This window comes from Apteryx mantelli, chromosome 8 (genome assembly GCF_036417845.1).
Source record: "Apteryx mantelli isolate bAptMan1 chromosome 8, bAptMan1.hap1, whole genome shotgun sequence".
NCBI lineage: Eukaryota > Metazoa > Chordata > Aves > Apterygiformes > Apterygidae > Apteryx > Apteryx mantelli.
In genome coordinates this window covers 29,879,606-29,900,726 of record NC_089985.1, presented here as the reverse complement: position 1 = coordinate 29,900,726, position 21,121 = coordinate 29,879,606, and the positions used below count along the sequence as shown (strand labels likewise).

The 21,121-nt window shown below is 55.9% G+C and overlaps 1 protein-coding gene across 3 annotated transcripts; it reads right to left on the bottom strand.

The window, feature by feature from the left end:
• Window positions 1-256: 256 nt before the first annotated feature.
• TIE1 (tyrosine kinase with immunoglobulin like and EGF like domains 1) lies at window positions 257-19,351 on the bottom strand. 3 transcript variants are annotated; one of them, XM_013960970.2, is made up of 23 exons: window positions 18,637-19,351; window positions 17,693-17,980; window positions 12,648-12,758; window positions 12,364-12,519; window positions 11,948-12,079; window positions 11,435-11,575; window positions 10,723-10,851; window positions 10,125-10,270; window positions 9,704-9,848; window positions 9,231-9,389; window positions 8,579-8,716; window positions 8,089-8,379; window positions 6,085-6,375; window positions 5,027-5,340; window positions 4,715-4,925; window positions 3,784-3,894; window positions 3,478-3,668; window positions 2,878-2,991; window positions 2,529-2,599; window positions 2,163-2,203; window positions 1,816-1,912; window positions 1,387-1,486; window positions 257-1,026 (listed from the first exon to the last, which is right to left on the bottom strand). In XM_013960970.2, the coding sequence occupies exons 1-23, from the start codon at window positions 18,680-18,682 to the stop codon at window positions 955-957; spliced, it is 3,495 nt and encodes a 1,164-aa protein (XP_013816424.1). In that variant the 5' UTR covers window positions 18,683-19,351; the 3' UTR covers window positions 257-954. The 3 variants fall into 3 exon arrangements, with proteins under 3 accessions (XP_013816424.1, XP_013816425.1, XP_013816426.1); XM_013960971.2 differs by having other exon boundaries at window positions 5,147-5,340; XM_013960972.2 differs by lacking the exon at window positions 6,085-6,375.
• Window positions 19,352-21,121: the final 1,770 nt, after the last annotated feature.

The following is a 21,121-nucleotide window of genomic DNA, read 5'->3' as shown; positions in this document are numbered from 1 at the left end:
GACAAGTCACGGTCTTAGATTGCAGGTGGGGAGATCCCAGTTTGATATTAAGAAAAACCTTTCCCACTACATAATGAAACGTGGGGCTTGTCTGGGGGCGCTGGGGAATCCCTGCCATCGGAGGACCCAGACAGCCGACAGGATCCCAATGAATCACCACCGCAGCAGACTGGCAGGGCCCCAGGTCCCCTTCCGCAGGGCCTTCAGCGACGCAGAGCTGGTAACCCACCTCTCCCTTCCCCAGACCATGGGTGTCTGTTGCGCTACATTTATTGAACAGAAAGCAGAACTGGCAATCTCCAAAGGGTTAGTGCAGAGCTGGAGGCCATGCACAGCTAGCACCATCCTTTCTCGCACCCTGGGGCTGCCTCATCCCATGCTGGCAGCAATGTTTGCAGCCTCATCAGGACAGTGCTCAGGACCTGGCACTGAGTCAGACCCCGAGCACACTGAGAGCCTGCAGGGCAGTGAGCTGCCAGGTCTCTGCTTCCATCTCTCACCCCAGAGGATGGGCATTTATGTCCTCATGCATAGGCCAGCTCCTACACACTTCCAGAGGTCCGAGCTGCAGCATCTGCCAGCTCCTAGGAGAGCCCTTCTCCTGCCATAACTCTGCTGCAAACACCATGCAGGGCGTGCAGCCAGGGTCTTGTCCTTTGGGGACATTCCAGCACATCCCCCAGCTGTGTGGAACCACTGTCAGAGGCCAGTGGCATGCCAACGTGGCCAGCACACCTTGGGAGGCAGCCGGGGAGGGAAAAATGCAGTCCTGCTGCGTGGAAGGGCACTCTCAGGAAGGGTCACCAGTGTTTGGGGCTCTGACCCAGGGGGGGTCAGGCAGCCCCTTGTTCCCACAGCATTATTCCAGCAGGCTGGGGGCCAGTGTTGTCCCTCTGCAGTGGGGCCATGAGCTGGCGTAGCTGGGCAGCTGGCTGCACAGTGCTGGGTGCAGCCTCACGCCTCCTCTGCGGTGGCATCGATCCCTGCGTAGGTGAAGTTCTCAAACAGGGCCATGTTCACGTAGGCCTGCATGGGGAACCCAAGTCAGGAGCAGGTTGTGACAGAGTCCCTGTCCCTGTCCCCCATCCTGCACCTAGTGGCACACTCACAGGTGCAGCACCCCGGGGCGCAGGGCTGGGAGCCTGCGGAGCTGCCAGGGGGAGTCACTGCACTTGGTGGGCTTCAGACAGGGATTGGTGTTGGATGCCCCCCAAGCAGGGGGCTGTCCAGGGAGTCCCCCAGCCTTTGGTCCCTGTGCAAGCTGGGCATCTCTCTAGCACTCCTTGGGGAGCCAGCAGTGCCCAGAGCCCTCCATGTGCAGACCCCACGCCCAGCCCAGGGCAATGCAGGCACCCTGCACCGAGCCATGCCTCCACGGACACCCACCTTTCTGGCCTCCAGCATGCGGATGAGCTGCATGGAGATCTGGGCAAAGGGTGGGCGCTCGTAGGGGCGGTCACGCCAGCACTGCCGCATCAGCTCGTACCTGGGGGCAGAGACCCACACCAGGTTAGCATGGGGGGCGTAGGGGGGCAGCAAAGCTGTTTATGTGAGATGGGGAGAAGCAGGTGCAGAGGCAAAGCGTGGAGATGGGTGGCTGGGACATGGGACCCCAGCTCTTCTCCTGGTAATGCTGCACAGGCAGACCAGCCAGTGGGAGCCCAGTTGGGTGGTGGGAAGCACAGGGTGCAGGGACACCGCTGTCAAGCCAAACCACAGCCCAGAGGGACTGGCCCAGTTGAGCACAACAGCCCTGCTCTCAGGACAGTGCATCCACTGAGCCCTGCCCTGGGCCGGGGCTTTCTGCCCACTTACACCTCATCATCACAGTTGCGTGGCTTCTCCATGCGGTAACCCTGAGGGAGCTTCTCATAGAGCTCGGCACACGTCATTCCACAGTATGGTGTCCCCCCTGTGGGCAAGAGACATAGATGTGGCTGTGATGGGGACAGTTTCCTCATCCCCCAATGCAGAGCCCTGGGCAGGTCCCACATGGCGCCACCTGCCCATCCCTGGGGCAGTGCCTGGGTAGCATGGTTTGCCCCAGGCCCCCAGCCACCGTTCCTCAGGGCTCCCAGGGAGCCCCTCCAAGGCTGCAGAAGAAGGACTCTGCCAGACCTGCAGGAACCCAAATGGGCATAGGGGACTAAGAAGAGCCTTACCCAAGCTGACAATCTCCCAAAGCAGGACACCGAATGACCATCTGAAATAGAAGGAGACCAGGCTGTGATGTGGAACTGCTAGCTGTGTCCCACTCCTGGGCACGGGCATGAAGCCAGAGGGTTTTGTGCTGGGACTGGGACAGGGCTAGGGCTGAGCTGCAGCCAGGAGGGCAGGCAGGAGAGCGTGGACAGCCAGACCTCGGGCAGAGTCAGCAGGGTTGCACTGGCATCGCCTTCTCCCTTGCCAACACCTAGTGCAAGAGCAGCGCTGCACCAACTGCCCTGAGGGCATGGAGTGCCTCAGGGAGGGATGGAGGTGGCCATTTCCGTGCCCCCAACCCATGTGTTGGTGCCTGCAGGACTTACACATCACTCTTGGTGGTATACACACTGTAGTTCAGGGACTCAATGGCCATCCAGCGAACCGGCAAGCGACCCTGTGGAAACACAGAGTGATCATTGGGGGGGGGGCATGCCCTGCAGCTAGAGGGCAGACCGAGCGGGGCAGGGATCCCTGCCAAAGACTAAGCAGCAGCAAAGGCTCCACTCAGCCTTGAGGGGCACAAGAGCAAAGGACAAGCCGAGCCAGGATCCATCCCCTGAACCCCAGCTCCAGGCTGCTAGTCCCAGCGCGGTGGGTGTTTCCACTGCTGGGGAGGGATCCTGCCCACCAGACCTGTGCAGGCCCCATGGAGACTCCTAGCTCCTGCCTCACCATTGTCTTCTTCACATAGACCTCCTCCCCTCTGGAGAGCCCGAAGTCGGCAATCTTGGAGGCCAGATTTTCTCCCACCAAGATATTTCTGGCTGCCAGGTCCCTGTGAATGAACTGAAAGAGGCCATAAGTGAGCTACACCAGCTTGCCAAAGTCACAGTGCTCTGAAGATGTGGAGGGACAAAGTTGTCTGGGATGTTTCTGCTCTCCCTGGACCTGTCAGGCATCTGCTCCTGCTCCCAGCAAATCCTCATCAGCTTCCTGAAACTCCAGGGAGCCTTGTCCTCTCTCTTGACTGAGTAGGGAGCAAGCAGGGGAGAGCTGAGCCAAGAGCTGAGACTTGAAACTGAGACAGGAGGCACCAATGATCAAGAGCCAAATTTTCCATCCTGCTGGTCCCAGGGATCTTGTGCTCCACACAGGAGTCACCAGGCCCATGGTGAAAGGATGCTCTGGGCTCTGAGAGGGTTTGCCAGAGAGGAGAGCAGAACCCGTAGCCTTGCATGTCCAAGTCCCCACACATATTCACAGGGAGCCCAGGACTTGGTCCCCAGGCTGTGAGCAATGCAGGCCCTTGCCTGGGGGGAGGTGTGGGCATACCTGCTTCTCACTCAGGTACTGCATTCCCTTGGCCACATCTGAAGCAAACTGGAGGAGCTGCTGGGAGGTGAGGGTGGATGCAGTCCCATGCTCCTTGGCAAAGGCTGGGTCAGTCTCCAGGACTCGGCTTTTGCGGAGGAAGTCAAGGAGGTTTCCGTAGGGGGCATACTCAATAGCAATGTACAGGTAGCCTGCAGCGGGGAGGAGAAGGCAGAGGTTATCAGACGCTGTCAAGGAAAGAGGAAAGCTCATCTGGGCAGGGGACAATGTGGGGCCGGAGACACCAACCCATCCAAGAGCCCTCACCCTTGTTCTCACAGGCACCCAGCAAGTTGATGATGTTGGGGTGATGGCCCAGTTTGCATAGCACCTCCAGCTCCCCAGCAAAGTCCCGATGGTCATTCTCCGAAGCAAACTCTGGAAGCAAAGCAGGAACAGACTCTTCAGTCCTACATTAAGGGCCTTTCTGTTGTTCTCCTGTGGCCCAGCTCTTGCCTTCTCTTCAGCCAGGAATGGTGCTCAGGATGCAGTCTCATAGGGGCTGAGCTTGCAGAAAGAGAGAAGCTCCCTGTCCCCTACCCCATTCTGCCATGTGCTTCTTCCCCTGCCCTGTACCACCCCACCTCTGAGCTGACTGAATTATACTAAACTGGCCAAAAATTCACCCCACAAAAAAATTGAGTATTTTTGTCTGGCTTGGTGAGTTGACTTCCCTTCCTGTGTGCTGGAAAGCTGGCAGGGCAGTGCCTAGGAAGGCCTGGCCCATCAGCAGGAGCCCTGGCAGCCGCCTCTCACACTGCAACAGACTGTCAGGTCAGACGATCACGCCAGCTAACCCCCAGGTTCGGCATGGTGAAACGAAGCAAAAGACTGGCACTGTCCCAGCGCTTCCTCGGAGATTCAATGGGGACCACAAGCTTACAGGCTTCCCAGACTGCACCATGTGGGTAGCATTCGGGGATGCTAGAGGCTAAGGATATGGACTGGGGCTCTGCCAACCCGTGAGCAGTGCTTCTGGGCAGAGACAGGGAAGGCTTGGAGGGGCTGACACAGATAACCCCCATTTCAGCTACTCCCATTCGGACCCAGGACCAGAGGTTGGAAGCCTGGCTTGGTGCAGACAGGTCTTTTGCCACTTCTCAGTGTCTTCTTTGGATGAGTCCTGGGGTGAGGAGGGGCAGCCAAGACCTCAGATGTCATTCTTAAGACCAAGCCCTGGCCATGACAGGACACTCACCTTTCAGCATCTTGATGGCTGCGTTCATTTTCAGGCCATCCTTTTTGATCATAGCCCTGATGACCTGACCAAAGTTCCCCTCCCCGATCATATCTTCAAACTTGATGTCTTCCCACTCCAAGATGGGGTAGCTGAGGGGCTCAGGCTGTGGCTTGGGCCGGCGTGTCAAGGTCAGGGTCCCTGAGTTGAACTGCAAGATGGTCTCCTCCCCCTGGAAAACAGGAGTGGGTGAGGTTAGAGGCACCAGGCACCCCTCTGCCCTTGCGGCAGGCCCAGCAGGGCAGGAGTCATGGGCAAGGATGGGCTCCGCACCCTCTCTGCGTGGAAGTGAGGCCTGGCTGCATCCGGACTGGAGGCTACAGAACGTGACCTGGATCGGGCTGGGATGTGGGGAGCTGGGGACACGGTCCTGGTGGGGCAGGCGGCACTCACCGAGCCAGACTGGTATGTAAAGGTGCGGCGCCGGTGGAAAAAATTCTTCTTGATGAGGAAAAGTGCAAGGAGAGCAAAGAGGATGGTGAGGCAGGTGACGGACACAGAGCCGATGATGGCCAAGAGCAGCTGTTGGTCTACTCCCGACTGCTCAGTGCTCTGGCTGCCCAGGCTGGGTGGTGCGCTCAGCGCTCCTGCCAAAAGAAAGGATCAAGGATCTTGGTCCACGGCGGAGCCCTCATGGCTGAATCGGCCTGACAGATAGAGCTGTAGAGATAGGTCAAGCAGCTGCTGCCAAGCTGGGCTTCAGAGACCCCATAGCCCTGCCCCAGCATCCCAGGGTGCTGCTCCCAGGCACCCACATAAACACCAACCACAGATGCACCCGGAGGGTAGGTTAGCATGGAGGTGAAGATGTTACTGCCCAGGCTCCTGCTGCCAAACCCATCAGTTTCTGGACTTCTGCCCAAGCTCTGCTTCCTCCCTGCTCTCTTCCAGCCGTCAGCTCCTCCCTGGTACCAGCTCTGCACTGCTCCTTTAGCCCTTTGCACACTGTGTCACCCTCTGGCCAAGGCATAGCTACTTCATAGGTGCTGTGCTGTCACCATGTCCCCCTTGACCTGCTCAGGGCTAAGTGGAACAGGATTTCTGAAGAGACCCGCAAGTGTTTTAGCCTTGGGCTGTTGCTTCAGAGCAGCTCTCTGAGATTACCATGAGTGCTCAGGTCTCCCTTTGCCAGCCCAGGCACTGAGCCCAAGCTCCAGAAGAGCCTCGTTAGCCACCCTGCCTGTAGAGAGGCAGACAGCAGGCACGGCCGTGTCCGGGGAACCCAGATGGTGCTGGGATCGCACAGGCTGGAGCACCAGCCAGGTGGCTGGGTTGGTGCAGGGAGGCCCAGAGTTGTCCAGGTGTGTGCCCTGCTGGGACGCCTCACTCACCATCCCCCAGGGTCTTAGCTTTCACAGGCTGGCTCCACTCTCCTGGCACGTGGGAGTTGGCCCGGACACGGAACTGGTAGTTCGTGCTGGCATTGAGGCCCCCGACGGTCTTGGTCGTCTCCGCGCCGCTGTCTGTGTCAATCCATTGGGGTTCACTGGTGCCCCCCACCTGCTGCAGCTCCACTATGTACTTGGTGATGCCCCCATTGGGGTACTCAGGGACCTGCCAGGAGAGCCTGACTGCAGTGTCAGACAGGGACTCTGCGGAGAGTGACCGTGGGGAGGAGGGGCCTGGGACAAGGAGAGGAGAGAGCGTCAGCCCCCGGCCGGGGGGTTGGGGGGCTCTGGGCTCCCAGCACTTGGCAGACTGGGCAGTGAAGGGAAAGCCAGACCCCTCCAGTCAGTGCAGACAATAACGGCAACCAAAGACACGGCAGGTTTGAAGGTACCTCCAGCGACCCCTAGTCCATGCTTGCATGGAGGCAGCAAGAGGCAGACAGGCCACCGCTGCTGGGAGCTGCTCTCAGGAACCTCTGTAGGAGCTGAGTTTATGGCAACCTGGGTACCAGAAGCAACGCTTACCTCTCTCAGAGTGGGCAGAGCCACCAGCTCCTTCCTGAAGCAGCTTTGCTGCAAACTGAGAGGACTTCTTGTCCATCCCTTGGCTGCCATGCACAGCAAAGATCACTGTCCTCTTTCTAACAACCCTGCATAGGCTGGAAGATTGCTTTCAAGCCACCCTTCAGTGTTACCTTCCCTGGGTCTACTCTTCAGGAAACATGAGGGCACCCATGCAGATCAGACTACCTTCCCAATATCTTGCCTCCAGCAGTGACCAGAAATGGGTGGGTTTGTGACAGTGTAACAGTGGGGCAGGACTGCACCCCCAAACACTTTCCCAGCCTCAGGGACTCTCAGGCTAGTTGTCTTTGCATTTAATAGCTCTCACGAGATTTTTTTCTCTTCAGCCCTTCCTCACAGTGTTTTCTAAGCATCTTATAGTTCACACTTCCTCCTCTGAACCTTCTCCAATCTGTCCATATGCTTATTAAACCACCTCCCCCCACCCTCCAAATTACACAAAGCTCTTACAGACACAGAGTGCACAAAAAATTACATCTTTCAAGCCTTATATGCAACAGTCCTCCTAACGCATACCAGAACAAGACATGTTTTACTGAAGTCACAAGCCTTATGTACTGCTTCCCCCTTATCTACCAGGCCAGTTACCCTGTCAAAAAGGGAAGTCAGACTGATTGGACATGATTTGTTCTTCCCCATTCCACAATGACTGTGTTCCACCTCCTCACTATCTCCCAGCTCCATGCAGGGTTGACTGTTTGTTCCACTGGAAAGAATGACTACAGATTTCTCTCAGTACAAGCCCTAGTGACCATCCAGTGAAATTGTCAGGCATCAGGATTAAAACAAACAAAAGGAAATAATTTTTTACACAATGTGTAATTATATCAAGGAACTTGTTGCTACAGGATGTTGTAAAGCCCAGAAGTATAGATAGTTCAAACAGGGCTTGGGCAAGGACACGGTGGACAGGTCTATTTGTGAGCAACACTCATGATAGCCTAAAGATAATGCAGAGCTTAGGATGTTTCCAAGCTCCTTGGTGCTGCAGGCTGCAAGGCACAGTGAGGAAATGAGGACTCTTTTTGCCATGTACCTTTATCTGTCCCCAAGCAACAGTTCATGCACCATCAGAGATGGGATACAGGAGTAGCTGGACCTGCGACCTGGCTCACGGTAGTTGCTGTTATATTTATAATCAATTTATCATTATAATTCTCTGTATTCTTCCCTTCCTCATTTCTAAAGACTGGTTCTGTACTTGATCTTCCCCCACTTTCCAGGGCCCTCCCCTTTCTCTGTGGGTTATGAGTAGGAGACTGCTCTGCTGAAGCCCTCTGTGCTTTGGGATAAGTGTTACTGTGCCCTGAGCCCCACCATCCTGGCCTGAGCTGGGGGATGTGCATGTTCCACGGTGCCTACCTTTGCTGTTTATCATGACCTTGTAGAGGTCGGAGGGGGGGCCCAGGCTCATGCAATGGTACACCAGCACCTCCAGGCTGTACTCTGTGTTGAACTCCAGATCCGCAATGCGGGCAGACAGCACAGATATGGACGTGATGTTTTTCTCACAGACCAGCCTCCTTGCAGAGTCAAAAAGATGGACGATGAACCCATGTGCCGGCTCGTGGTTATTTGGCAATTTCCAGTTGACATGAAGTGTGTTTTTCTCCTCTATTGACCAGCCTTCAATCACAGGCTTGACTGTGGGCTCTGTGAATAAAAAGGCAGCAAAAACTCATTGCTCACAAGCCCCTGGCACTTTGCAGGCTGTGAAGGCTTTCAGCCCTGCGCCATGCTCTTTCCCTGGCAACGTGCAGCCCATGTTCCCACTGGTCACACAGGGGAGGGACTCACCGGGAAGTTCAGATGAGGGTTAGGGTTAGGTTTAGGGAAATGGGGGCTTGCTTACCTACGCACTCGGTCACCATGACAGCTGCAGGCCCCTTGCTGCCCTCCCCACCGTCCCCTGGCCGAGTCAGCTGTACCTTGACGACATAGGCAGTCACTGGCCGAAGGTTCATGAGGGTGATGTTCTCGCTGTTGTCAACTGTTGGTCAAGAGGACGTGTCAAAGCAACACCTCCAACCCACACTCTGCCCCGCCATGGGTGTCCTCTTCAGCATCACCCCAGACAGACCCAGGGGCTCCTTGTGAGCAGGATGGAGACCTCTGCCCATGCCAGCAGGCTGGGATAACTGAGACCCCACATTTACTCCTCTGGGACCCCACACAAGTATCTGATGCTGCTGCAGGACTTCTGGAGCCCAGGCGAGCATGGTCCGACAGGGATCTCTGTGCAGGCAGCCCATTGACAAGCCCAGCTGGCCTCCAAGCAGCATCAGTGCTTGCTGGCTCTACCCGCTATTTCACAATAACCAGCTTCTGGGAGCAGTCTGCAGGGGCACCTTGGGCTTTCTCTGCTCTGTCTCGCCTAAAACAGGTGATATCGAAGGGATTCAGACCTCAGCTGGTGCAGCAGTCCAGGGCCCTGCGAGCTGGGACAGCCATTCCCTCCTGCCCAGGTCCTCTCCGTGCCCCCTCAGCCCCTGGTGGACACATACCCACAATGGATGACCACACCGAGGTGTCGTCCTTGGGCTTGTAGAGCAGCTTGATGGAGACGATGGGTCCATCACCAGAGAAGCAATCCACAGGCGACACCACAAGCTGCCGGCTCTGCTTGGCCAGTAGCCGAGGGGGGGTCAGGGGTGTGGGCGGCACTGGGGGCAAAGGAGGGGACAGAGCCAGTGGGACTGGGAGCAAAGAGGAGCAGAACGTGGGAATATCCACCACATCTTGGCTCCCTCCAGCTTTGCCAGGGAAAGGGAGACCCTCAAAGTCTTTTATCAGCACCCAAACCTGTCTGCTGGCACCATGACACACGATGCTTCCACTGCCCACCAGTGTCCAGCCCAAAGGGGAGGCAGCTGGGGCCTTTCCCCTGGCCACGTGCGGATTAGCATGCCCACACCATGCCATCAGCCTCCCCCAGTGGCCCCAGGTCATCCCACTCTGGCTGCTCGCCTTCCCTCACCTCTGATGTTGACTTTGACTTTCCGGCTGTCCTGCCCCCCAGTTGTGGAGACTCTGCACTCCCAGAGCCCTGCATCGGCCTTGGTCAAGCTCAGCACCTGGAACTCGCATGTGATCTGCCCCGGCTCAATGATGGCTTTGATCAGCTGCGGGCACAGAGGGTGCTGTTAGCCCACACCAGGTCAGGTGAGAGCCCATGTCCTGCTCCCCATGCCAGCGCTTGCAGATTTTAACTCATCAGGCCTGGGAACAGCCAAGATCAGAGGGAAGATGGGTGCCTTTGGGAGAGCCTGCAATGTGGGACGGGGCCCATTGCCCATGGTTTGTGGTGGGGTGAAGAGGCCAGTGTGCTGGGAGAGTGTGGGGGCAACAGGGCAGGGTAGGGGCAGTGGGGAGAAGGGCACCCAGTGAGCAGGTGGTACCTTGAGCACGGTGCCGTCAGCCTTGCGCATCTCCACACTGTCACTCGCAGGCAGTGGGTTCCCGGTGGCCACGCAGCTGATCACGGGCTCTGAGCCCAGATTGAACTCCAGCTCTGAGGCCAGTCTGATGATCTGGGGGAACCGGTCTGGCATAGAGAAAGCAGCATTGAAGCAGACCCTGCTCCTTCCCAGGCATGTGAGAGGCTCAGATCTTTCCCAGAGAGCCAGTCCCCAGTCTCAAACACACAGCCACAGAGCTGGGTGCCCCGGTGCCCACAGTCCTCGTGCCTTGGGGTCCAGGCTGGGTGCTGAGGTCTAACTGAAGCAGTGCAGGGCCCAGAACGCCAGCTCATGTGTCAGACTGAGCAATGCAAGAGCACAGCTAATTTGGAAGGGGCAGACCAGATATTCCCCTTACAGCACCATTGTTTCCATGGGGCTGGGGACTATTTCTGCAAGCAGGTCTAGGGCAACGTTGGTTACTGATTTGGCTGTCAAGGTTAGTAGCCAGCTGCCCACAGGGTTAATGGCAAGGGGATATTGCCCTGAGGCACCTGCCACAGCCCCCCGTGCTAGGCTAGGCCAGCAGCAGCCTCACCTGACTTCTCGCAGTACCGTCCATGCCAGCCTGAGGGGCACAAGCAGCCACTGAAGCGGTTACAGCTGCCTCCGTTTCGGCAGGAGCACCCCAGGGCGCAGTCTGGGCCATAGTATCCTGGAGGACAGGCTGAGGGAAGAGGAGAGCTTGCAGTTACCACCCAGCCACAGTGCAGGGTCACAGCCGGGTTCTGGTGCAGAGCAGGACCTGCCATCCAGCCCGCCAGGAGGCAGAGACCGCAGGCAGTTGGTACATGCACCAAGACTGCTGAGCCAGGAGAGCCTGGTGGCTGGCAGGCAGAGGGGAGAGCAGCAATGGAGCAGCTGACATGGTCTCTCCTGTAACCAGAGAGAACCCTTGTTCCCAAAGCCATCAGTCGGGTGCTACAGGCAGCACCCAGGACAAAAAAGAAGGGCGAGTATGGGATGGAGGTCTCCTTCCTGTGCCATGGGGACCACTGTCCGGCTCAGCTGCAGTGCAGAGTGAGAGACAGGGTGGGGTGAGACCTGGCAAGTGGTGATAAAACCATCTGGATGTGACAGTGAGCAATTTGCATGGGTGCCGCTGTTGCTGGAGAACAGAACCAGGACCTGGGGGAAGCCCTGGCCTTCTGCAGGCAAAAAGGATGAGCTGACCCTGTGCTGGATCAGTCGGCTGGAGGGCTACCTCCATCGGGCAGGGGTGGGCAGGCGGATAGCCTGAGTCCCAGTACCTTCGTTGCAGCGGGAGCCACTCCACCCGGAGGCGCAGGAGCAGCCATAGGGGTCTGGAAGGCAGAAGCTGAGCCCCCTGCAGCCCTGGGCTCTCTGGCACGTCTCCTGGCAGTTACGGCCGAACTGGCCTTCCCGACAGGCTGAAAAACAAGAATGTCATCTGCCCTCACCAGCTGTTAGCTGGGCTTCCTTCCCAAATACACTCATCCTCCTCCTGGGCACTGCTTGTGCAGGGACATGCCACTGGCTCGGTGTCCTGGGGCTCCACAAAATTGTCCCAAGCGTGCAAGGGGCCCCCACACAAACTCATTGCCCCCCTGTAGTCTTGTCATGCAAAGAAGGGGGATGGCCCCAGGCCTGCTCCAAAAACAGGGACACCAGGGCCAGAGAGGCGTGTGGAGTTTCTAGCTGCGGTTCCCGAGTGTAGGAGCTTGACGGAGGTCCCCGCATGTGCCCCGTGCACAGCTCCTGCTGCTGGCCCCCTGTGGAGGGGAGGCAGCCAGACACCCTACCTCTCTCACAGCGAGTGCCCATGAACCCGGGAGGGCAGATGCATTCACCAACGTGGTCATGGCAGACACCCCCGTTCAGACAGTCAGGGCAGTCCTTCTCGCAGGAGGGCCCCCATTTCTTTGCGGCACATGCTGCAGAGAGAGCAGGGATGACAAACCCATTGCCCCCCAATTTGCTGCCCCCAACCCCTCGGCCTCCCTGTCACTCTGGCCAGGTCCACGGGCGCCTCCATTGCCTGTACCTGCACTTGCTTCCACTGCCAAGACCCAGCAGCATGCCGAGACCTGCAGCCCCAGTGTCTCCTGTTCTCCTCCAGAACACAGCGGCCCACTGCACCCCATCACAGCCCCAGCCCTGGGGGCAGCGGGGGAGCCCGGGGCCATGGCTGTCCTTCACCGACCCCGGCCCTTCTCACCTCTGACGATCAGTCTGTAGAAGGCGCTCCACAGTGGGCTGTCCCCCATAAACGTGGCGCTGTAGACGCCGTTCTCGCTCACGCTCACGTTAGGGAGCGTCAGTGTGAAGACGTTGTCCCGCACCTCGCCCCGGTCTGTGGTCTGGTAGTAGGTACCTGCAAGGGGGCAGAGGGGCCGTGGCGGCCGCTGCGGCGTGGGAGCGTGCCTTAGGGCTGGCCCTGTGGCCAGCGCGGGCCACATTGCTGCAGCCCCCCCCCCCAGGGGGGCTCCCCAGATCACTTGCCATTTCTTTTCCACATAATGTCCGTCTCCTTCTTCTTGAGGACTCTGGCGGAGAAGGTGGCTGGCTCAGCGATGTTCACGGACTGCGTGGCCTTCTCAGGGAATAGGTGGGCTGCAAGAAGGGAGAACGTGCTGAGTGGTGGGGTGGTTGCACACACACCCGAGGGCAGCGCTGGCCCCCTCTGCATCAGCCGACCAGACATGTGGCCCAGCGCCAGGCGGCACCCACTGCGCAGGCATCTGCAGCCTCGCTCAGGCTGGGGGCACCCGGTGCTTTCACACAGCACCGCGGCTCATGACCTCAATGAGCCCCATGACATCAGGGTGCCTGGTTAACGTGGCAGCCGCCCAACTAAACATGCACCGACTGCTGTCCGCGGCAGGTATTTATCATGCCAAGAAACATCGGAAAAGGTTCCAAGAGCTAAGAATTTTGGAATGGTAAACAGTTTGCCTGAAAAACTTGGATTTGCCCCCTCTTCGCTGAGGGTGGAAGCAGAAGGCAGGTGACACTTCTCAGCAGGTCATCACCCCCGGGTCAGGGTTACGGAGCAAGCGAAGGCAGCAGTACAGGCAGGCAAGGGGCCGGGAACCGAGGACCTGCGCACCACCTTGTCAGCCAGCGGCTGCCCCTGCCTTTACCAGAGCATTTGGCTACAGCACTGCCATAGCTATCGTTTCCCAGGCATTCAGGTATGCAGCAGCAATGAGCTCTCATAGCTGTACAGTGAGTCAGCCAGAGCCCTGCTTTGAGCGTAAATCAGGCTATAAATATGTTAAGGGCAGAGGAACCAGGCCCTGGGTGTGCCAGGACAGACACAAAAAAGGGCACATTTGGGTTCTGGCAGTCGCAGCCTCCCAACGTGCCAGATCGCACACATCGAAAGCGGCCGTGCTGAGTCAGACCAGAGGCACATCCAGCTCCATGTGGTGTCTCCAGCAGTGGCCAGCAGTGAGGAGGAAATGGGGCACACAGTGGAGGCCTGGGGAAGAGCCTAACAGGTCGAGCGTGTCCCAGTAATTCCCAGAAGAGCCTCCCAGGCTTCAGCAATTTTCGCTCAGGAACTTCCTGAGTCAGGTATTAACTTTCTATTCAATATGCCCCAGCTGAGGTTTTTCTTCCATGGATTTTGCAGTTCCTTTTAAAATGCATACAAATTTAGCCTGTCCTACCTGCAGCTTGGCGTTCCTGAGGCTAAATACTGGCTGCACAAGAAGCCACCTCCTCTCCTTCCTTTTGCACCTGCCAATTACTACTTCCTTGTATTGGCAGTGGGAGAGAATAAGTGATTGCTCGGCACCCACTCCCAGACACTCAGGATCTCATAGACCTCTATCATACCTCTCTACAGCCATCTCTTTTCCAGTCTGAGGAGTATCTCTCTGCCTAGATGATCCTCGTGCTGCTGCTGTCCCACACCTTTAGTCGTCAGCATTGCTCTCCTCTGAACCTTCCTTAGGTCTAACACAGCCTTTCTGAGAGTCAGGATTTTCTCCTGAGCATTCACCTCATACCTACAGAAACTGTTGTTGCAGCCCTGGGGTCTGACCGCCAAGAGTGAGAGCCCAGCATTTTCCAGGGGAAGCAGAGGGTTCCCATGTGCATCGCTTTGCATTTACCTCCACTGAGTTTCCTCTGCCGCTTTATCACTTGCGACTCAGTTTCCGCAGTTCTTCACAGAACTCACCCCTCCTCTTTCTCTCCCTGATTAGCTTAGTAACATCAGCAAACATGGTCACTTTTCCAGTCATTTATGAATACATCCAGTAGCACAGATCCCTGCGGAGACACTGTGCGACTCTAGTGGTGTTTTCTCTGCATGGCAAAAACTGCAAATTAACTCCTATTCTTGTTTCCTTTCTTTTATTCAGTTACTGATCCATGTAAAGACCTCCCCTGTCACCCCACGGTTGCTTAGTTTCTTTCAAAGAGCCTTTGGAAGGGAATTTTCTTAATGCTTTCTGGGAACATGAGCAGACAGCATCAACCAGATCTCCCACGTTATCCTTGCTACCGACACCTTCGAAGAAATCCAGCTACGGGGCATTACCTGCCTTTATAAAACATCCGATGGTTCTTTCTCAGGGTGTCGTGTGCCTACTAATTCTGCTCTTTATTACAGTTTCTATCAATTGTCTGGTTGAGATTTATGTTTACAGGCCTGTAATTCCCTACCTAGAAACCCTTTTAAAAAAGCTGGCATCACGCTAGCAACCTTGCAGTCAGTCCTCTGGCACCAAGGTAATTTTAAGAAAGAGGTCACACACCACAGTCAGCAATTTAGCAATAAGGTACTTTTCATGGCAACACAGTCCTGGCAACAAGGTATTGTTCATTTTGGCTATTTATTCCACGTCCTCTTCTATCAGCACTTTCTGACAAGCTTTCTGACAAGTTCCCCTATAAATTAAGGTTTCATTGTGGGAATTTTCCCAAACTTCTCTATGGTGTACATAGATGCAAAAAAAATTAATTTCTTTTTTCTGCAGTGGCCTGTCTGAGAGACCTTCTGCCCCTGAGATTTTGAAAAATAATGTATTGTCAATTTTAAACCTTTCCTAAATTGCCCCTTACATTCTTTTTTGGTCTATTTTACTGTGTTTTTGCATTAAACCTTTCAAAGTTTAGGATCCTTCCTATTTTCTTTTTTCTTTTTTTTTTTTTCTTTTTCATTTGTGCACAACCTTTTGGAAGATACCAGCTTGCTTCTAGCAATTTTCCCTACCAGCTACATAGCGATTCATGTGCACTTTTGTGCTTTCTTAGCCTTTTTATGAGAGGTGACACGCACTTGAACCTCCAAGATGGTTTCCTTACATGGCCCTCAGTCCCCCTGCAAAGATCTAACATTTTTAGTTACCTTTTCCTTTGAACAGTCTTCCTCATTTTTAGTTACTTCTCCTTCTCTAAATTAAACAGACCAATGGCAGTTTTTTTGACTCCTGTTACTCCCGCAGGGGTTTTGAACCCAGGCACGTAAGAGGGGGTGTCAGTGAGCAGCTCGTGGGAAGCGATATTGTGAACCAGGTCCCTGCGGTGAGCCAGGGGCTGGCGCGGAGCAGCTCCATCTCTGCAACCCCAAAGTTCTCATCTCCCTCTGTGACTTTCATCGGGGACGTACGGGGGCATGAAGCCCCCCGCTGTGCTCCTGGGCCCCTGGACCCTCGTGGCCAGCAAATAGCCCTACCGCAGCGCTCTGCCTGCTTTGTCCTGCCAAGTGACAGGGAAATCCCGCAGAAAGACCTCCTCTGTTGCTTACTGATACAGTTAGTTTCTAAACCTGGTTCGACTTCAGCCCTTCTTTAACATACAGTACTATTCTTTGAACTTCACAGTGGACTCAGTCTTTCCTATACGCTTTTATGTCTGGTATTAGCGTATCCCCCTGACTCTATTTGTCCTCTGCCGGCGCCTCTTTGGCGCTCTGTTTATCCAGACTAGTCGTCTCTGTTTCCGATATGACTGCTGCCATTTTCAGGTCAAACTTCTGGCCAAGGACACAGTCCCAGTCACTGCTCTTTGGAGGATGCTTGAACCCCAGAGGCCTGTTCCTTATCGCAATCTCTGTTCCACAGCTTGGAGATATTAGAGCTGCTCAAAAAATTATAGTAAAACTGTGTTTTAACATAGGCAAGGGAATATGTAGTCCCCTCACTTCATTCTCAGCAACAGGTGGACTGTTTTAGCTGAGACTTTCTAAAAAGGACCCAGAAAGCTTCCTAAGGCAATTACCTAATACAGAAAATTTCAGTCCTGATAGTCACACTTTTGCAGTCTCAAGAACCTGAAAAGGGGAGGTTAGAGGGGGTAGTGTTGGGCAACGTTAAACCTGGACATTACCCCTGTTGTGACCTAGCCCAGGGCTGCCCTTTAGGCTTACAAGGCACAAAATAGGAGATGGAGCATGAAGACAAAAGCCCAGCGCTCATTGCCCTTGACTGCCTGCAAGCCCTTGCCAATGCTTCTTGCCATCGCAGGAGGCCACAAAGTCCCGCTGCTGCAAGGAGCTTGGCAGCCCTGAGCTCGCCAAAGCACACGTTCATATCCGGAGGGCACAGCCTTACTCCCAAGGAGAGTGAAAGGAGGTGTATCTCCGCACAAGAAGCTGCTTTGTGCACCCTCAGGCTCCCCGGGAGCCCCAGTACAGCTTATTCCTTATACCTGCTTTGAAGAGCCAGTTACGATCCCAGACATGCAGGTGAGAGCCCCCTCAGTGGGTTTTCTTCACTCTGATCCTGCAGGCTCCTTGGCACCTGCTACTGCAACATTCCCATTCACAGGCACGGTGCTGGGCAGAGTCAGCCCCTTTGCGGTCCTCCTGGCATGAGGCTGGAAGTGCTACTCTGTGATGGGCTAATCTCCTCCAGGTTAATGATTTCCAACCCTTGCTACCAGAGACACTCTCCTCCAGAGCCGTCTGGCTTCCTGTCGCTTGGACCTTGGCCTGATCTTGGGCACAATTCCCATCTCAGCCAGCTGCCTACAATGTGACTGTTGCCCTTCCCTGCAAACCTCCTTGAGACAGGTGCCCCACAACTCTGCTGCAAGACATGAAACGACCTTGGAGTTCAGCCATATTCCTCAGCTGGAAATCACAGTCATCCCATATCTTTGGGAGGGTGCAAATGCTACTTTACTGGACTAGGTGTCATCTCCTGTATGTCACAAGTTAATCATCTGCAGTGCCATACAAACATCTGAGATAAATGCATGCTGCTCATGACTGGCGCTTGAGTGAAACAAGCCCCACTGGTTGTCAATCACATCTCCCATGTCCTGCTCAAGTGCTAAAGGTGCTGTGGCAAGGTGGTGATTACCCAATGAGCAAAGGGCTGTTGGCCTTCTAGTGCCAGCAGACCCCAAATCTGGCTTCGAAGAGCGAGTCACCACTGTTCCCCCCCACACCTCCCTCAGTTGCACTAGGACTGCAAAGCTCAGCATGTAGGGGAGGAAGCCTGTAACTGCTCACACATGATCTCCAGCTCGCATGTGGAGGAGCTTCCAGGGGAACATGGCAGTGCCCTATCAGCCCCCAGCCCACTCACCATTGTGGCTGTTGTGCACGTAGACCACCTGAGCCTGCTCTGTTGGTGTGCGCCCCAGGCAGTAGAGGATCCCCACCAGGTCGGGCATGGAGAAGCCCCTGGCCTGGACGTGGTTGCTGCGGTTGCGGTAGTTCTGGAAGCCCGTCTTGGGGTGTGTCATCACAATCTTGTTGTCCCTCTCGATCTGCAGGTAACTCACATCACGCTCACCCATGACACAGGAGAGGAAGAAGTCAGAGTGGGACAGGCTCTGCACATTGGCAATTAGGGTGATGTCCAGGATGGCTCCTAGGAAGGGGAGCACAAGGGTGTGTCAAGGGGTCCTTGCATGCCAGACAAGAGCACCAGCCATCCCAGCCCTGCATCAGGGTCAGTCATCATGACAAACCCCATAACTGAGATGTAAACCCCTCCTCCCCGGGCCTTCTTGCCTGCTGCACAGCTCAGGAGCTGTGCTGGGGCACAGCCTCGCTCCCTGTCACCAGGTCGATACAGAGCCCATTTGGACAGCAGGGTGGGGATTTTTAGTCTCTTTTTGGAGAGTCCCCACCTCAATGCCCCAGGGGCACCTGCATGAACCCAGCATGCAGCCCAAGCAGGATGGGAGGTCCTGGCGCTCCTCTTCCTCCTGGCCTTTCCTCCTGTGAGCTGGTCATGTTGCCAGCCCCATGCCAGGGGAGAGGCAAGTGGGAGAGGGCAGCTCCACCCTGAGGTCTGGGTCCCTCTCTGTCAGGCTCTGAGAAGATATCCAAATTCCCTTTCACAAAGGGATGCTTCCTTCCTCCAAGCCCATCTCTACACACAAGCAGCTCTGAAGAGAGCAAACCCTGCTCCATCCCAACCCCCAGCACTGCTGAGTGCCCTCTATTCTCTAGTCCCACAAAGCCTCCCTGGGGAAGGGGCTGGTTCCCTGGGAGCAGAAGGGAAGAAGGAGAAGAATTTACCTGTCAGCCACGGGAGGAGAAGTAGAAGATAAACCTGGAGTCCCATGTTCTTGAAATGTGTCCTGAATTTGGCACGGGTCAGAAAATCCCAGACATGCCCCAAAAGCAAGAGAAGGAACCAGAGGACTGCTGCTCCCTATCCGCTCCCCGCAAGGGGTGGTTCAGGACTCTTGCTCTCTGTCCACAGCTCCCATCTTGCCTTTTCACTGCTGCCCAAAGTCTGGAGGAGCCAGGAGGCTGTCCTGGTGTTCATATTGCAGGCACAGCGAGGAAGAGGCTCCCCATTCCCTGCCTGAGGACGGCGCTGTGCCCAGTGCCCTGCTCAGCTTCTGCCGGGGTCTCAGCCGGTCCTGGGGATCGGCGCAGGCAGCCCAGGCGGCAATGGGAAGAGAATGACACGAGCAGGACTTTGTGGCAAAGAAGCCACCGAGGCCTGTTCCCCAGTTGCTGCTCTGTCGGGGAGCAGGGACCCCGTTCCTGGAGGAATCACGGCTGCATATTCAAAGCACCCAGAGCCATGCTGACTCCTCCAGCCTGGCAGGGAAGAGTCTCAGCACCCTTCCTCACCCGCAAGGAGAAGATCTCACACCGGCACCTGTTTGCACAGCAGCATCCTCGGCCCCTCAGCACGCTCCCGATGCCTGTCAGGATGGCTGGTGCGAGAGAGTGGTGCTGGGGAGCAGTGGGGACCGACGGCTGTGGGAAGATCTCTCTTGAGCAGGGCTCAGCAAGGGAAAGGAAGGAGGCCAAGGGGCCGCGGCTGGCGACAGTGGAGCGAAATCCTGTTTCCCATGCAGCGTTTCCTGCTCTCCACCCATTGTTCTGACATGGCCCTGACTCCCGGAGACGGGAGTGCCTCGCCGCGTGGCGGGAGCTGCCCCGCAGAGCCTATTGCCTGGAGAGTGGCAGGCAGAGATGCTCAGTCCTTACCTGTTTCATAACACTGCCCATCCAGAGAGCCCCTGAAGCCTTGGCCTCCTCCTGCTACGAGCCAGGCTGCCAAGACACAAATACGCCTGGATGATACAGGAAGGGGCCCAGAGCCCACACAAACTAGCACCGGCAGTGTGGCACTTCAGCACTGATTTAGAATGGAGCCTGAGGAACTGGAAAAAGGTCCAGAGATGAGCTACAAGTGGCTGAAGATCAGGAAAAGACTCCTCACAGCAGCAAGGTTGCAGAGGCCATCTGTCAGTAGTTCATAAAGCATGTTGACTGGCATGGCAATTTAGAGCTGGTACAGAGGCAGGCTTGACCATGAAGGCTCAGGGGATTCAGTCTATAGCTCTATCCAGAGACTCTCTGCATGGCTGTAGATTCATGTCCTGGACTGAAGTTTTCAGTGCTCGAACTCAACTGGAGTCAGTGAAAATTTTCTGTTCACAAGCCCTGAAGAAAGAAAGCTTCACCAGGGCTGGGCCTTTAACAAGAGAGTGACACTGTCTCCCAGCTCCTGCAGTACAGGGAAGAGGCCAGTGGTGCTGAGGACACCCTGATGATGGCAGTCCTGAATGTGCTGGAGCTTCTCTGAGAGGCTTAAAAATTGCTCTAGGTCCCAACTCATTCCTGACTGCTGCCTTCCTAGGTGAAGGGACAAGCCCCTCTCTGCCACGTTCCCATCACTAGTAGAAATGTTACCAAGTGGTACAAGAAACTCCTAACACTGCTCCTGTCCATGCCCTTCCCTTGCCACCTTCTCCCACATTTCCACGTGACTGCACAGAGCTCCCACCATATCAGATTTTGCCAGCACAATGTATATGGCAGATACACAAGCCTCCACCAACCCCAGCGAGGTCCCACCATGCCACGCAGCTCAGGAACACTGCTGATAGGAAGGGGAGGGGCCAGCTCGTGAGCTCAGGGTGGTGCACCTCACCCTTGCAGCTCTGTCAGGATCTACAGGGAGTGAAGAGGGATCCCGCTGAGGCCTATTCAATAGCTGTTTTGGAGAAATCTGGGTAATGGACTCCTTGCAGCATTCTCTTCCCCTGAGCCTCCTTTCAAGGGACCTCCTGGGGGCACCTGAGCAATCTAAGCATCCAGACTGACCAGCAGGGAAAGGCACATTGCACATGGGACACACAGCTCCGTCTATGCCCCCAAGAGCATGCAGGACCTTGGCCTCCTGGAGAGAGGTGTGGGGAAGGGGTTGGGGCAGCAGTGCACACCAGGAGCAGAAAATTACCCAGCTCTGGACTTGCCCTGGGCTGGGTCCACACCTGTGGGAGTTTGCACAGGGGCACAAGCCCCATTGCACCAGTGGCTTCCCCCGATGGATGAATCAGCCAAATCATGCCCAAAAGTGGTGTCTGGAATAACACAGGGAAGAGATACAAAGCTGCTCTATCTGCAGAGGCCGTCTGCAGGGCAGCTGTCTGGTTTGAAAGTGGCTGAGTGAAAACTAGAGCATTCACCGCATTAGACAAAGCCTGAACGGGAGGGTGGGAGCTGCCCACGGAGAACAAAAACCTCTGCACTGCAG